At 39.0% G+C, this 17578-nt stretch overlaps 1 protein-coding gene across 2 annotated transcripts in view; it reads right to left on the bottom strand.

The window, feature by feature from the left end:
* Window positions 1–4651: 4651 nt before the first annotated feature.
* ARHGAP28 (Rho GTPase activating protein 28) overlaps window positions 4652–17578 on the bottom strand; it is a 72689-nt gene continuing 59762 nt past the window's right edge. The window contains exons 9-15 of one of the 2 annotated variants that reach the window (XM_071417417.1): window positions 14912–15074; window positions 13656–13738; window positions 10545–10742; window positions 9706–9849; window positions 7457–7581; window positions 6730–6794; window positions 4652–4891 (exon numbers count right to left, since the gene is read on the bottom strand). In XM_071417417.1, the coding sequence (XP_071273518.1) occupies window positions 4800–4891; window positions 6730–6794; window positions 7457–7581; window positions 9706–9849; window positions 10545–10742; window positions 13656–13738; window positions 14912–15074 (870 nt within the window). In that variant the 3' untranslated portion in view covers window positions 4652–4799. Of the gene's footprint in view, window positions 4892–6729; window positions 6795–7456; window positions 7612–9705; window positions 9850–10544; window positions 10743–13655; window positions 13739–14911; window positions 15075–17578 lie in introns of both variants that reach the window. The other variant, XM_071417411.1, reaches the window with a different exon arrangement.

Consider the following 17578-nt stretch of genomic DNA (forward strand, 5'->3'; position numbering starts at 1 on the left):
ATGAATAGAATTTTCTTAGTTACACTTCACAGGGCAGCTCCAGCTTCTTTTCCTTGTGCCTTACTATCCACATTTACTTCTGACACTCATTATAGATACATTGTCTAGATGGATTATGTTCCTGTTTATGCTTTCATGGAATCAGCTTAGGACAAGCAGCATCTCTATGGCACAGAGATGCCTGTGAAGTGATGTGCTGCTAAAGAAACAATTTGGGTCTTACTTGGGAAAAACTATGCATTTTGGCAATGCCAACTATTGCATTGCATTCTTTGGAAAGCAGTATTTCTTATGGACACTGGGAGGCAGTTTTGAGGCCAGCCTGCAATTGTATCTTTGTTTTTTCTTACCACGCTTGCCACTGTTTCAAAAATGAGTCTTCCAGTAGCTGTTCTTGAGCCAGGTTTGGGGGATGTGTGCTCAATCCCAAACAAGTAAGGACATCCATCATCAACTGGCCAGGTCACTGAGCAGTGACAAATGTGTCTCATACTTTAATATCCATCTATAATAAACATAGTTCTTTGCAAGTTACTTCCATCTCCCCCTTTTTTTTTCTCTTTGAACTAGCAGTATTTTTGTTTGCTCCTTCCAGTTTTATTTGGCTTTTACTATGCATTCGTACGATTTGTTCTAATGTTAGTTTTTCTCTATGCATTTTACACTAGTTTAAAAAATGTGGCTGAAATGAAACTCCAAAGCTATTGCTTTCAATGAGGCAGGATTCCAAGCAGTGTGTTTTGTGCATTGCATAGAGGTAGGCCAAGGGAAGAGCTCCTGGAGCAAAGAGCTTCTCCACTTCAGCAAGGGTGGCAGAACAGTGGTGCTCTGTACAGCTGTTCAAGTGCTGTAACAACACAGTTGCTTTTAAAAGTTTTTAAGTTGCTTTTCTGCCCCCTGCTTCTATCCAAAACACACATGCTTAGATTTGAAGAGCTGTCTTTGTTGTATTGTTTTTATTTTTGACATGGATACAATACAGTGGACACACTGCTGTACAAATACACTTGCATGGCGTACTTCAACAAAACACGTAACATAATGAGGATTGTAAGGGAAACGTACATACAAACACTTCACTTTGATTAGTGGCATTGTATTATTTTCCAGAGAAGACACACATGAATAGAAACCCATTGAAAAATAAAAATGAAACACTGTGTGTTTGTATTCATCGTCTATTAACCCCAACATCTGATCTCACAAGGTTCACATTAGAAGCATAATTTAGGCAACATGTTTTGGATAAAATTTCATCCATATCCTGAAATATGTATTTTTACTAGATCTTTTTTTTTAATTTCAAATCTTGCCTCATACAAAAAGAAATACTTTGTCAACATTAATGTGAAATTGATAATAGATTAAATAGTAAATGTCTAAGCCAAAATATTTTTCCTGGAAAATGCAGAGTGAGGTAGTTAATATTATACATGGACACAGACACATTTGCACACACGCACACTTTCTAATGACATTCGCTGCATATACAGGTTAAAGCATTCCAGTCTGTTTTGCAACACCTGCTTTTTACAATACTCCCTTTCCATGTGTTGATATGCAAAATGCTGTCCTTGTAGAACCATGGAGTATATAAATGATTGAGGCATCTTTGGAATTTCAGTAAATTTCTCTTTGCTTGCTACCACTTTCTTACTAACAGCTTTCCACATATGTTCCTTTTTTTTTAGGTGACAATCCTCTTGCAACTTAGTTTTGACTTCAGCTTCTGTTAGGAGAAAAAAAATTCCTCATGCCTCCACCAGCATCTTGAAATACAAGACCTAAAGTTGAAACCTCATATTTCAAAATGCCACTGAGCTTGTTCCATTTGTCTGCTGCATAATAAATGAAGTTAGTGTACCAAAACAATACAAAACAACTTAATGTGGAACAGTATTAACCACTACACATGGGTCATTAGGGCCATTTGTATCAAAAGAGAATCCTGACATCCTTTTTCAGAGACAGGAGGTATTTGGCCACTCTATGTAGAATCTAGTTCATCTGCTAATATGCATGTCTTACAAAGTTATAGGCAGTTTCAGCATAAAACAACAGCTCACAGGGTGGATTTTATGACATCATATTTGACTTTCCTAAGTTGTGAAGTGGTAAAAGTCTTCCAAACCCCCCTGGTATTCTATACAGAATGCAGGGAGATCTATTTCAGAAATAACATTGATGAGGTCCAGAACATGCTGAGCAAGTTGCAGCATGAACACAGGGCTGCTCTGTCCTTTCCCTTGCACAGCCATTGAGAACACAGAGTGAAGTGAGTGGGCAAGATGGAGGAGGTCAATGTATTTGTCAGAAAGTATTGTAGGAAGTTAGCTCATTTGCTATGACACTTCAAATTACTTTCTTAAAGTTTAGGCCTTCTGTATAGTCACAGAATGCCTTTTAGTTGGCTATAGATACAATGATGCTTAGCATTTATCTGATTCTCTTTATATTCAAAGCACTTTCCACATATAAAAGCCTTTGCTGAATTTGTTCTTCCCAGATGGATGTTCATTACTCCTGATCTGCTCAGGGAATTGTTTGGCTACATCTGAGAGTAGAATTTAACTCAACTAATTCTCATGTTGCCTTTATATGGAAAGCACAAGTCCTGCTTTACAGCTGACATTCAAGGGCAGCACAAGCACAAAGAGCTGTCCATTGCCACAGAGGGACCTAAAGGGTATCGGGAGCAAAGCACAAGACAAAACTTTTATGCTTAGTCCTATAAACAAGCCATAGGCCTACTATTTCTTGTATACTTAAAATAAATAGTTTTCAAAATAAGGAGTGTATTTTATAATACAATTGTCCTGTTTTTTTCCTGGCTGCAACTGCTTCTCCTTTAGTGTTAAGAAGAAAAAGGAAAAACAAAACAAAAACACCCAAACAAACAAGAACAACAACAAAAACCTACAAAAAACAAAACAAAAAAACCCAAAACAAAAAATGCACCAAAACAAGTTAAAAATATCGCTGTTCTAAAGAAAATGTTGCTAGTTTTTTTATCATTTTTTATCAGGAAGATAAGAAAGAAGACAGGATCTGCCCTCTGTAGATATTATTGTTGCTGGTGAACTTACTGATTCAATGTTGATTTCTTTCACTGACCACTAACAATGAAAGCTAACCACCACTGGAGAACACGATCAACTTGACACATTTTAGAGGATCTGCTTCTGGTTCAGATACTCATTGCACATCTTCAGCAGAGCATCACAAGTTACAGACTTTGTCTGCAGGACAGCAGACTTTATTCACCTCCAGTTCACCTGGAGGACTTGGTTCAGAGTTCTTTTAAGTTGCTATGTAATAAACAGAGCTTCTGCCTTATCCCTGTGTCCAGATCAGGAACAAAAATCATTGCTCAGGCTGGGGATGGTTTAATTGTGCAACAATTAATGATTGGGGACATTGTGCGGGGGGATTAGTGATGGGGACATTGCAGTGCAGTTGAAGGCATTGGTTCCCACTTATTGCATATGACACAGATGAAAAAAAAACTCTTTTCCAGGGATTTGTGATTTCCTTACTCAACAATCCTCTTTAGTTCAGCACAGCCCAAAGTGAGATGACTGAACACCGCTTGTTCTTGTGACTAGCTCCAAACAAGACAGCCTGTCTGACATTCCAAATTCAGTGGCAGCTCAGTATTCTCTTGTCAGCCTGTGTGCTTGCTTAGACTGCATGCCAGCTGCAATTTGCTGTGTATTTGCAAAAACCCCAGCACAACTGGGCCTAGACTGGCTATGGTTTTAAAGACCTAATGTGTAAATTATTAAATCCCTTTTCTCATTGGAAGCCCTGTTTCTTCTCCATGCTGTATTATACAAGACCTGAACAAAGATCTCTCTTGTTGATGCAGCTGAAGAGTATAAAAATTGCTTACATATTAAAGCTAAAATAAACAAAATAAAAAGAATTAGGTTACAAATTAGAAATGATAATGGTTAACAAAAAAGGTGATGATTGTAAGTGGCACCATAAACACATCTCATAGTCTGGCATTACACAGATTTAATTCTGAGAGTATCAAGTAAAAGGCAGAGCTAGGGCCATATGCCCCTCCTCACCCAGCCTTTGTCTCCTGAAACTTGTGTGACAGGGGAAGGTAGGGGAGCGTGGTTTGTGCCATTACAATTGCACACAGCTGAGGGATCCAGACAGATGATTTTGGAAGACTGGTAATGAGATTTACAGTGGCACATACACTGAGCAGTACAGCTGTCTGTAGTTCCTCCTCCTGCCTCCCTCCCCCAGCATCAGGTACTCATGAGGAGTGACTGAGAGACACAAGCATTGCAGTAACACACACTGTATGGGTTTACTTCCAGGAGAAAGGTTTGGTTTTCACACAGCGGTCTGGCACTGCTGCATGTTGAGCTCCCGCCTTCCATGCCCGACAGACACCTTCCCTTCTCCAATGTCTGTCATGCTTCTGTGTCATGCTGTGGTCAGTAGTGCTTCATTCATCTGATGCCACTGCATTATTTCCAAAAATTGTTCTAACACCAGGTCAGGAAACGAACACCGTACCTTGGTCTGCCCTCCTCACCTCCTGGGCCAACTGGCACAAGTGTAATCCATATGGAAGCATAAGTAATGTGATATTTTTCTGATGGTTTGGAAGCTGGAATACCAAAAGTCCTACGTGCTGACCATCACCTGGACAGTACAGTAGGAAGGAATGATGTCCTGTGGATACCATTTTGTTCTGTCTCTGCAAGAGCTGCTTAAAATGACAGGCATCACTCTTGTCCATGTGGCATTTGTCCAGTATTCTGCTGCCTTCTGCTTCAGCTGGCTTTTGGTTTTATCACCCATTCTGCCTGAGGATTTGCACGGTAGACATCTAGCATGAACGCATCTGGATCCAGACAGTGCTGACCTGAAAAGGAAATTGTCAGCCATGAATCATAAGATGTTCTGAGCACACAGGGACAGAGCTGTGTTAAAATGTCCTTGAATGTTTCTCTGACCTGCACACAGCAAGCCCAGTTTGGTGTGTTCATCCAGCTAACATCTTGCCTGGATACAGAGCGGACCTTTGGTAAATTTGCAAGTGATTTTACTCTCTGACAGTCATGAATTTACTGCCACTTCCAGGCAGGATGTCCTGCATTACACTGAGTAATGGACAAGACATTTAGTCAAATGGTGAATATGGTCTTTTCAGAAGCATCAACAACATTGTTAGTGTAAATGCTGCAGTATGGGGGATTTTATTTCTTTGGATTTACTGAACTGGAATTACAACTCTCTGACTTCTACACTATTTTTAAATGCTGAAAAAGTAGCTCTGTAAACAATGTGTTCCCATACAGTAGGATCTTGGAAAGAAATGCAGGGACTCTAACAAGGTTTTTGGGAGTTGCCAATTTGCTAGTTAAAAAAAAAAAATCTTTTGCACTCTGGCTGTTTCATTAGCTGGTGATTGGGAAGTTGTGGCTGCCTTTGCCTGAATGAGGATTTTGTGCCTCTTAGTTGAGTAATAAGGCAATAAATTCTAGAGTTAAGTTGATTTGTTGGACTATATTGCATTTACATGGGGTAATGAAGTAATTTCACTGGTAAGGTTACTTTGCTATGACATAAGATTATAGTAAAATTTTTGTATGGTTACTTATGAGGTCACTGGGGTCCTAATGATTTTTTTCAAGTGAAAGCAATATAAATGAATTAATGCATAATCAGTGGACTAAGGTGCCCTGAAGGATCTAGGACTGTAAAAATGATTTTAAATGAAGATGCAAATTAAATCTCCCAATTTTTTGGAAGATCATAGTAGGAATATTTAGGATTGTTTCACAAGGTCTTTAGGATCATTTTTCTGTTTTAGCATCAGTTGGTCATCTTGTTTGGACAGGCAAAACAAATCACTAATCCAATTTAGTTTTTTGTTATCATCAGTAATAAAGACTGATTCCTGATTGCTGCTGAAGTAAGTCTGTGATGTTTTGTAGTAACTTTACAGAAAGTCTTTAGAGCTGAATCTAGAAGAAATAAGGAATGATCTACTCAGGTAATTTACAACTGACTCCAACACAGCATCCAGAATTTTGGCATGAACACAGAAAGGAGAGAGAGTAAGAAGAGAAAGGATTGTGTAATATCAAATTAAAATTTTTTTTTTGACCTTTAGGCCAGAAACTTGTGGGCCACTGTTGTTATTATAAAAAGTGTCACTGCATGAAACAGAAGAAGACAAAAACCCTATTGCAAGGAATTTGCAATCTAAATAAAGCACACAGATTAATGTGAGTACAGAACACCTATATGTGCAGGGGCTGAATTCACAATTCTGTAGGTCTTCATTTGAGGGAGGTTAACACTTGCATACAGCAAGAAAGAAAGAGATCTTGGAAAAATGCTTGACAGCAAGGTGGAGTGTGCTTGCAAGAGGAAGACTAAGGATCTCTTAACCATGGAAAAATGCTCAGCTACGAGAGTGAGAGAGGTTAAGAAAAAGGTCAGATGAATTTGGCAAGACTGTAAGAAGTGCTGCTGAGATCCAGCCGCCGGGTTCGTTCTCTCCTGGGGTACCCCTCCTGTCACTCTAGAGTTGGAATAAATGATGCCATGGATTCTAACAGCTTTTGGGTCAGGCTCCTTTCCTCCAAATGGACTGGAGGGTAGGAGAGACCCAGCTGTGTCAAAACAGTGCTGCCCTGAGGTATTTTAGGAGGTTAAGGACATTAAGAATTAATTTTCAAAATTGAGACCTACCTATATTTCCTCCAATTTCATGTAAACTTTGGATCTGGCCTCTCACGTTCTGTGATGCTCCATGGCTAGGATAGAAAAAAAAACTTTCAGTTTGTCCTTCTGTTATAACCACTGCCTTATCATACACCATCTATGGTAAGCTAAAGTTTGGTATTTTTTCCCCTGTGAACTGCCTTATTAAAACCAATAACTTCTACCAAATGGACCACTACAGAATAATGAATCTGCCACAGAGGTAGATTACTACATCATAATCAACCAAACCTTCTATATTATTTATTTTATATTATTTATTCAAAGAACAGAATTATGTGGTAACATGGGAAGACTTTGCAGAAAAGACTTTCAGACACAATTTACCATTTCCCATAGCTGTTAATAATTATTACCTTACAGAAATAAAAACATTCTAGACTTATGAATAGAAGTAAAACAATCCCTTTGGGTTCTCTATGTGGTAAGTCTATAAAATATAGGTTTAATGTACATTTTTATTTGTGGTATAAGGGAGGGCAGATTGATTCTATATAGAAGCCAGTTATAAAGTAGAATAAAAAGAGTAAGATAAGTGGTTAAAATTTCTTTGATTGACATAACCATAAATTAGCAATTTTAGATTAGAAAAAGAGTTATTGTAACACAATGAATCTTTGAAGAGGGAGGAATACATTCATTTATAGTTCTGACATTGTTATTCAGAAAAAACAAAATGTTCTGCTTTACCCACCTGTTTTCACAGTGGAATCGAGCCAGGATGTCTTTGGCTTTTGTTTGGCTGTTGAGTTGAATTGCCATAGAGACTTTTGAATGCAGTGGAGCATAAACTCTTATCACCCCCTCGGGTATGTCAGACTGCAAGTATGGAGGGAAAGTGACAGCTCCCTAAAATCAATATTCAATAGAGTAAGTCTAAGGCAAATATTGCTCTAGCTCAATTTGGAAGCAGTTCTGTAACCTCATTTGAGGTTGCTTGCAAAATTCACTGTCCTGCATTCTCTTGGCTATTCAAAAGACATTTACAGTCATACAAATGCAAATTTGTGGACACAAATCAGATACAACACAAAGACACAAACTCTTTGGTAAGTAGCACATAAATGCACACAGGGTAAAGCCCTTGAATTGTAACTTTAACTTATTTCTGTTAACATTGGTTAATGAACCAGCTGCTTATTTAAAAACATAAAAAATTATTAAGAATATCTGGTTTTCCTTCTAAAGATGAAATTCTCCTGAGGCATAAAAATTCAGTTCTCTGTTTCTGCTTCCTGTAACTTCAACCAGATTGAAGTGTGTGTACAGTAAAACATCAAGTACCATATGGTTTCTGTTAATTTGAAATTTGACCTTGTGTAGGGTTCAAATGATCATCTATGAAGTTTAGGCACTCTTCCATGATTAATGGTGGATAAATCAATTAGCAAGGTTTGCATTCCAGTTCTAATCCAGTTAATACCATGCTGACCAGAACACAATAGTCTCTCCAGTCTCTGTCTCTGTGTAATTTAGAACATCTGAGACCTGGGGCTTGCGTTAAGTGCTCTCAACATTAAACTCAGTTATCCAAACAGAGTCTGCCGCCAATTTACCCATCATATTTCAGCTTCTTGCCATGGCTACCCTCATTTTTATTAGATGTAAAGCCAATTACTCTGATCAATGGACTTGTCTTCCCAAAGGTGCAATGACTTCAGTAATGGACTCTCCTCAGAGAAGGAGTCTATCTGTGCTCATCCCACACTGAAATTAACTTTGCAGCACAGTAGTCTACACTGCCATTTTAAAGAAACATCTCTGTCTCCATCTGCAGCACCAATGGATGTCCTACCCTACCTAAAATACTTCAGTCAGTGCTGGCAAATTCTTGAGAAAGGTGAATTGGAATGTATTTACCATTCATACATAACATTTACCTTTCTACATTTCCTTCCATACATTACCTTCTGCATTTTCTCTCTTGTCTGTACTAGTGGCTCATTCTCTATTTCTCATAACCTTGTGATATCATTCCTTCCTAATTTTTCTTTTCTTTTGTTCTTCAAGACTATTCAACAGCTACAGAGTTCTTCACCATTTCCTTGATTACTTCTCTTACAATACACCAGCCTTCATTCTTTCAAACACTCATGGAAGACTCTAAATACTTCCTCTCCAGGTTATTAGTTACTACATGGAAATACATGTAAGTTGCTATAGGGACTGTGTAGGTTGTGCATAGAGACATGATATGTCTTGTTGCCCAAATTTATGTTGCACCTAATATGTAAGATAGTTTTAGTTGCCTATCAAAGCAGGATACCCCAAGTAAGTTTCTAGGCAGTAGATTAAAATTGGTGGCTTTAACACCTTCAAGAAAGGTTTTTCTATCAGATTTTCTTAAGTCCAAACTGCTTCTGGAGCCCTGGAAATCCTCAAAAGTGTCCACCTCTCTCCTCTGACTATACAGGGAATAACAACACAATCTACTTCACAGAGCACATTTAGGCACAGTTTAGGTGTCTATGGTAGGCAAACTGAACTTTCTCTATGCTTAAAAAATTAGTGCAAGCTGTAAGACTAAATCTTGCAAGAAGAGTATCAAGTGGCCTGTACCAGGACATGGATAAATGCAATTAATCCTAATATGGATCATTCTACTATTCATCAACAGATCCATGCATTTGTTGAGTATCACTGTGTTGAGTATCACAAATCACTGCTGCCAGGGACAGTCCACATATAACCATTTCTTACGGAACAGGTTGAAAACCAGCTTGGCAGCTTTGGCTGCTGGAAATCATTCTGCCTTCCTTACCTTTTCTCAATCAATTCCCAAAACTTTGTCTTATCAGAGTGTTAGACTGGGAACCACATCTTTCAAGATAATTCTCAAATCAGCTTATTTTGTATGGCAAAATTTCCTCCCCACACTCAGAATCTTTCATGAGATAAACACTGTTTAAAGCTGCCCTTGAAACCTGTATTTTTTTATCACACCTCTGGTCTTTCAGGTCTCTCCCGTTCCATGGTCTTTCTCCTCAAAAGTTTTCTCACTCCTTTGTCAAACATCAGCTGTCTCTTGCTGTTGTTCATGGCTGCCTCATTCATTTTTCTCACTTGGGAAATTAGGAAGGATGGGACCTAGAAGGAGGAAACCAGATGTGAGAATATACAGTAATTTTTCCCAATTGTGTTGAGTCTTTAGAAGGGCACTGAATTTTAGGCAGCAGAAACTGTTTATTCCTGGAAGATACATGCAATCAGTAGCTTCCTCTAACAACCTGCAGTTATCCTTTGGTGAAACTGTAGATTGTCTTTCATGCCATATGAAACTTTAAAGTGATGTTTGCAGCTGCAGGAGCTTTATTAGGAGGTGGTATTTGCGACCCCCATTATACTCTCCCTCTGTTATGAGCAAACAAGCTGAGACTGTCAATATCTTCAGGCCAACCATCAGAAGTCCAAAAAGTTGTACACACTTTTGTCCCATATTATTGTAGGCTAGACTTTAAACAGACATCTAATCACATTCAAGTTTAGTCATATCACCTATACATCCAGATGAAACCATTCTTCTATGCATCACTCTGTATAAACAATGGTGTGGGAGAGGGACTTCCAGAAGGCAATTGATGCTAAAATAGATGTCTTAGATAAGTAAGGTAGTAAGTAATTTTTCAATCCAGAAAAATCTGCCAGGGTGCCTCATTCTAGACATGGAAGACTCCAGTCAGTTTCCAAAGAAACTGTTTCTCCTTGGAAGGTCGGTTTATTCTGATTTCTGCACATGTCGGGCACTGAAATGGGACCATCAAGGGGGAACCAGCACTACTCACAGTCCACAGGATGTCCTGGTACCGGATTAAAAGCCGCACAATGTGCGCGGTGGTGGCGGCTGCTTGCATTTCCTGTTGGTTTGCACGTTTCCCTTTGTAGATGAAGAGGTTTGGTGCAACAATCATGGACACGTTCCACAAGTTCATCTTGTTTTTCCCTTCATTAGCAACCACCTTCTTCAGGAACTGAAGAAAGGCCTGGAAAAAAACAATACTTGTTTAATTTCAGGGAATAATTTTCTTTTGAAATGCAACATTTCAAAAGCACATGTCTGGCTGCTACATCTGCACTTGGAAATGAAATTTAGTGGTTTTTTCATAGTATTTGGATTGCTCTGATATTTGTTGTTACAACAACCTTTGTCAACCACAGAGGAATAGTTAATGTTATCAAAACACACATTAATAAATTATCTATCACTTAGACCATAATCCCAAATTTATAAGGCAAATACAGTGTCTACAGTAAGGCTCTGAATCCTATACTAGAGGTAAGATGTACACATATTGCAAGAGAATAGTTACTTCATAGATTACCAAGTGTCCATTTGGAAGCATCTAACCAATGCTTTTTATGTCACAGTCACTTGGGGTGTTTAGTCTCTCCAAATCTGCACCAGTCCCACATGCAATACAACCTGAAATTTCTGCCAGCAACCCTCAAACTTTTATTCTGGGATAACAAAAGCAAGAAGAGCTAAGTGGTTGTTCACTGACATTACTTCTGCACATGCTTGGCAGAGTCCAAGGAAATGAATTTCCCCTTTTGGGTAGTTTATTCAGAATTTTGCTTGAATGATTAAATAGCACAGACTACAGCTGTGGTTAGAGTTGGGGTCTACCAATGAGTCCTTCTGCAATATTGTTCTGGTTTCAGCTAGGGTAGAGTTAATTTTCTTCCTTGCATCTGGTACAGGGGTGTGTTTTGGATTTAGGATAAGAATAATGTTGATAACACACTGATGTTTTAGCTTGTTGCTAAGCAGTGTTTTCACTTAGTCAAGTGTAATCTTCAGCTTCTCATGCTGCACTGCCAGCAAGGGGGCTGGGGCTGCACAAGGACTTGGGAGGGGACACAGCCTGGACAGCTGACTCCCAAGGGATATTCCATACTACATGGCATTGTGCTCAGTATCTAAACCATGGGTAAAACCAGTCTTGGCCCACTGCTTAAGAACTGGCTGGGCATCAGTCAGCGAGTGGTGAAAAATTGCATTGTGCACCACTTGTTTTGTGTGTTCTAATTAATGAATCATTATTATTTTCCCATTCATTTCTGTCCTATTAAACTGTTATTGTCTCAACCCATTAATTTTACTTTTTTTTTTCAGATTTTCTCACCCATCCCACTGGGAGGGGGGAGGAATGAAGGAATGGCTGTGTGGTGATGTGTTGGCTTTAGAGGGAGTAGAGTTAATTTTATTCACGCTGACTGGTATGGGGTTATGTTTGGGACTTGTGCTGAACACAGTGTTTATAATATAGATTCTTTTTTGTTATTGCTGATTAGGACTTGCTTAGAGCCAAGGCCTCTTCTGATTTTTGTACTGCCACACTGCTAAGATGCATGAGAAATCAGGGGGAAACACAACCAGAACAGGTGACCAAAGGGATATTCCAGACCATGGGACATCATGCTCAGTGTAAAAAGGTGGGAGGAAGATGAAGGGAGAGGGGGGACTTCTGGGGTGATAGCATTTGTCTTCCCAACTGTTACATGAAGGACATCAAGCCCTGCTCCCCTGGTGATGGCTGAACACCTACCTGCCCATGGAAGTGGTGAGTTCCTTTGTTTTCTCTGCTTTCATGAACAGCCTTTTTTTTCCTATTAAATTACATTTATCTCGAGTCATTAATTTTCCAGCTTTTACACTTCTTATTCTCTCCCTCATCCAACTGATTGGGGAGGGAGAGAGGAGCTGCATGTGCTTGGTTGCTGGCAAGGGTTAAACCATGACAGGTATTAGCTGCCTCTTGGTTAAACAACAAACACCATACCATTAAAATGTCTTTGTACCCTGACATAGCAATTCAAACATTTTTACAAACCCAAGAATTACAAAATAGAAACTGTGCTGGAGAAGTTTCTAAAACCTCATTAGAGACAAGAGAGTGGGGCTGTGTAGAGTTTTGTCATTACTTATATTTTCATACAGAAGCCTAATTAATGATAGAGTAATAATTAAGACTAGTCCTCTAGCATGTGTTTTACATATGCAGCTCCATACCCATAAGAACTTTGGTAGCAGAAACAAACCCCATTCTTCACAGAGCACTAGTAGACCTCCAGGTACTTTGAAGACAGTTGTTCTTGTCCCTTGTTACTGTATAAATAAATTCAGGTAAAGAATGCAGCTGAACTCATAAGGTTGTATCTAAACTGGCCAGTGAAAGGCTTCCAGAAGTGGGAGACCTGCATGGTCCCGATGAGCAGGGGACCTGGTGAAATGTCTGGAGGTTGCCAGGAAGCTTGTTCACCCAGGTTTCCTTGATGTAGAAACAGGCCCAAAGATGCAACCAGTGTCTCTTAGGGTCAGGACACAGCTGCAGTCAGATCTGGGAGCTCCCAAGCATCCAAAATGCTTGTAGCCACTGTTTTTGTATCAGGAATTAGGACATGGTGGTGGGCATGGGTTTGTAAGGCAAGCCAGCTGAGGGTGAGCTCCTGACATGTGTACTACAGATGCATGATTTTACTTTGGACTACATGCTGTAGTCTGGTCCAGTGCCCTGAAAGCCCTTCCAGAACCAGGAGTGCACTAGAAAAGCTCCTACAGGGCAGCTTCTCTTTTAAATTCATCCTGGAGAATTTCAGTTATACAGAAAATCCAGAAACTGGACCTCCTTTGTCCAACCTAAGTGAGGAATATGCCTCTTTGAAATGAGTGCTCCATAATAATGATGCCTGACATCCAGCAGTTGGAGACCCCAGCAACTATTTCTTAGTTGCTTGTAAGAGAAATGACAGCCAGGAAATTTGAACATCTTTTCAAGGAAATCATCAAAAACACAGATGAATACTTTTCTAGCATAGCATCTGAAAAAAATGAGTCGCTCACTTAAAAGTCAAAAGTACCACAGATGGCAGGTGATAGCAAATGAAGAACTCACCTTGGCTGTGTCTCTGTTGGCTTCAGGCATCAGCATGATCAACAGATGCAAAGCTTGTAGCTGTAACTTGATCTTGGAGATTTCTAAGGACATGAATAATTAATGCTTTTGAAATCCCAACTGCAATTGGTTTGTTCTAAAAACCTTGTGTGTCAGCAGTTCTAGACATACCAGCTAGTGTCTGGCTGAGACTAGCATGCTTAGGTGTTGATTAACCATACACTTTTGCCCTAATAAAAAATCACCTTAATGAGTGGCTTTTTTTCTCATCATCTTGGATGATGAGAAAAACCAGGGACATAAGGCGTTATAAAATTCTATCTACACAGTAACAATCCAGTATTTTTTAGTACTAGCTAGTTTCTCTTAGATATCTGTGTATTTGTTGTAGGGAATAAAATCACTTTACTCTGCACAGACATGTCCTGGTCAGTCTCCTCCAAACTGCTGAGCCATTGTAACTGCATGCAGCCTGGGACTCATAAAGAGTCCACACACACTCAGGTATGTGAAGTTATGGAAAGAGGTCACCTCCTTCTGCCCTTTAAGCTACTCATGGAGACACTGAAAGCATGACTGCAACCTTATGTAAAGTTTTCTGTACCAATTTGCTAATAAATTCACCATCCTGAGACTTTCAGTCTGTCCTAGCTTGAGTGACTTTACAGTGAAGTCATAGGTATGGCAAGGTACAACTGCATTCTTCCTGGAAGAGAAATGAACAAAATGTACTGAGATTGAGAGGGTGTATGTACACTGAAAACAAAGCCCAGCTGCCTGAACTTTTCTGTGCTCACACATATCGCTGTACCAATGATATGACCTCAATATAAACTTTAACAGAAATAAAATAGGTCCAGTAGGTCCAGTATGTAAAGGACAGTGATTTGAGTTTACCTTGCAGAAATTTTCATTTGTGAAACCTACAGTTAATGTGAATCAGAGTCTATACATGAAAGTCATTACTCAGTCACTGTTTACTCACAGGTTCCAAATTTTACATTAAACAGTTGTTTTGTTCACATAACAAGCCTGTGCCATTAGCTGAATGCAGACACCTTTCTCATTTGAAAACAAAACTTTGCAGAAAATTAAAATGTTTAGGCAAAGCACTGGATCTGTTTTTCTCTCTACTTCAGAGGGAGAAAAAAAATTGTATGACTTTATCTATATACTTCAGAGAGAAAAAGAAAATGTAATGTCTACTCTTGCATTTTATCATATTATCAGTCCATACTAAATCCATTTCCACATACTTTCTACTAATGTGATGAATGCAGGCAGATATTCTACTGTGAAGAGTGGGCTGGGGAGTTCTCTTATAAACATTTTTAGCAGTCCTGCTGCATCATTATTTCGTACTTGGTCCCAGTCAAAAGTGTCTTCATAAAATTTTGCCTCAAGTTCTTGATGGAGATTCTGAAAAATAAAAGAAACATTTGGCCTTCAATCATTGCTGCTGATCCAGCAATTTGTGATCACTTCAGAAACCCCATTACAAGCAGCAGACAGGTTTGTACAGTACTTGAACTAAAGCAGCCCTAACCCAGTGACAGCCATGTGGAGCTCAGAGCAGGTTAAGAAGTCAAGTTCCTGCAGATATTTGGCAACCCAGGCTAAATTTGGTTTGCTATAGCTAGATTTCTGCCAGTGAACAATTTGAACCACCTTGAAGCAAGGCATTCTGTGCTATGTCTTAGAACTAGAAGGAGAAAACTCAGTTAGCACAGCTGTTCATTTTGTTTAAAACACTCTCCAGAGGTTTTGACCCTTAAGTCACAAAGGAGTGGTGTTTCTTCCTCACTGCCAGTGAACTTGCTAGATACTCTGAATCCATGGGCCTTCAGCAAATGGCTTAAAATTCAGGTCTTCCCATCTTTGAAAGGAAGTTTTATGTTAGGATAATTATAGTTAGATTTGGTCAAACTGTAGAAAAATAAAGATTCAAAACCATTACTCTCAGAAAAAACCTTAATGCATAAAACCCCCCCTGCAAACCTCTAAAGACACAGGAGAGGTTTAAGATAGAATTGATGATGATACCATTTTGGGTTCCCATTTAATCCCCTTGTTCATCCTGCTCCATAACAGAGGTCAGTAAAGTTCTGGAGGGTCACTAGCCAGTGTTCAAAACACATATGTGAAAGGGAAATACTCAGCAAGGCTCCTAGTAAGAACAGGATTTGGCTTCAGACCCAGATGACTGTTCAAAAAATGCACGCTCCTCAAAAAATTGTTGAGTTTAAAAGATTGAAGGACAGTATTTTAATATAAGAATGTCCATAAATAATGCAGCTTTCACTATTATTACTGGCCAAACACTGTCCTCTCCCTAGAAAGTTTGTTGCTGCTTTTTATGAGACCATCTATGACAAAATATATCTGTAGCATATATTTGGTTTTGGATCATGATTTTGTCAGTTGTACTTTAATATAATGCACAGTTCAGTCCATTCAGGCAGAAAAGCTTTTAGAAATGAATTCTGCTTGCCACGTCTCACATGAATGGAAGGAAATTACATATCAAGTACAGTCACACATAATGAAGTAGAATGGCTGCACAAACGGAAGTAGAAAGTCGTTCAGGATTTGGCATAAAATGCTACAGTCTCATTTTGACTAGCACATTTTACTGGTTTTAATCTGGGCTATCTCAGCTTCCTCTGTATTCACATCCTTTGCACATAATCAATACAAACACCTAGACTGAATTCTCTCCTGTAACTGACTGGAAATGTGGAACAGAAATCCTCACCTCATCAAAAGCACAAGAGGACAGAATTCTACTCCACATTTTTCTGCTGAGTACTGGGAAAAAGCCACAAAAACAGAATGCAAGATTTTGGAAACATAAACATTATAATATATATATAGTTATATATATCTCTCTCCACACAGGTAAGCATGTATTTTATACACTCAATTCTCTCCCTTCCTGCCTTGTATACATGTATCTATGTATGCATCTAATACTTTTAAAATATGTGCTGCTTTTTTTTTTTTTAACATGACTGGTCCTTCACTAGACTGTCATACAGTTTTGGTTCACTGGAGCTTTTGTTACAGGGAAAAACTTGTATTCATTTCTTTTAGTCTTTGTTTCATAGAAGAGCAACCTTTAATCATTTCCATATGCCTTTTCTTTCTCCAAACAAGACTGAAATAAAGTTGGAATGCCCTTAGGTCCTAATGTCATAATAATGTATGAAGGCTTTTCAAGGATGAAATCTGGATCTGCTTTGAAAAAAATCTCTCTCTTGCTCACTGGTTTGTTGGGCAGACTCAAATGAAACCAAAACTCAAATAATTTAAAAACTTTGACATGGGCAGTTTAACTTACCACCTAGTATGGAGGAGTTGCATATGAAGTCATATCTCATAGCAGCTCCCAGGATACAGGTTGTGAAAAAGAAGTGAACAAGACACAGTGCAGTGTATGCAAAGAATATGAAAATAACTGAATTAGAGCACAGCCCTGCTGTGTAATCTCCAAGGAAAGACTGGAAAAATTTGAGATTGTGTGAAATTACATTCAATCATCTGTATGAAAAAATGAGGAAGCTGAAAAGTACAGGGCAAGTTAGGAGCTCCCTTCTGCAAGATGTGGCACTTTTCAAGGCTTTGGGGGCTTTTATCAGTGCATGGCGTCGAAGGAGCTGGGATGCTGCTGCCTAACTTTGGTGTGTTTCATGTGATGCTGCTTTTTCTTATTCAGCCATTTTTTATGATCCTCAGCCCACCCAATTGTTTAGCAATCCCCATCATTTGTGTGGCTGCCACAATGTTGAGACTTCCTGCCTCAGAACACAAAACTAGCTCCCTTGAGGATGAAAAAAGTGGGAGTAGGATGCACTGTAAGGTGTTGCTTAAACAAGATAAAAAAACAAGCCTAAGGGAAAAGAAAAAAAAAGAAAAAAAGCAAA

This window comes from Agelaius tricolor, unplaced genomic scaffold, assembly GCF_023055355.1.
Source record: "Agelaius tricolor isolate 1412-34295 unplaced genomic scaffold, bAgeTri1.0.p SCAF_2, whole genome shotgun sequence".
Lineage (NCBI taxonomy): Eukaryota > Metazoa > Chordata > Aves > Passeriformes > Icteridae > Agelaius > Agelaius tricolor.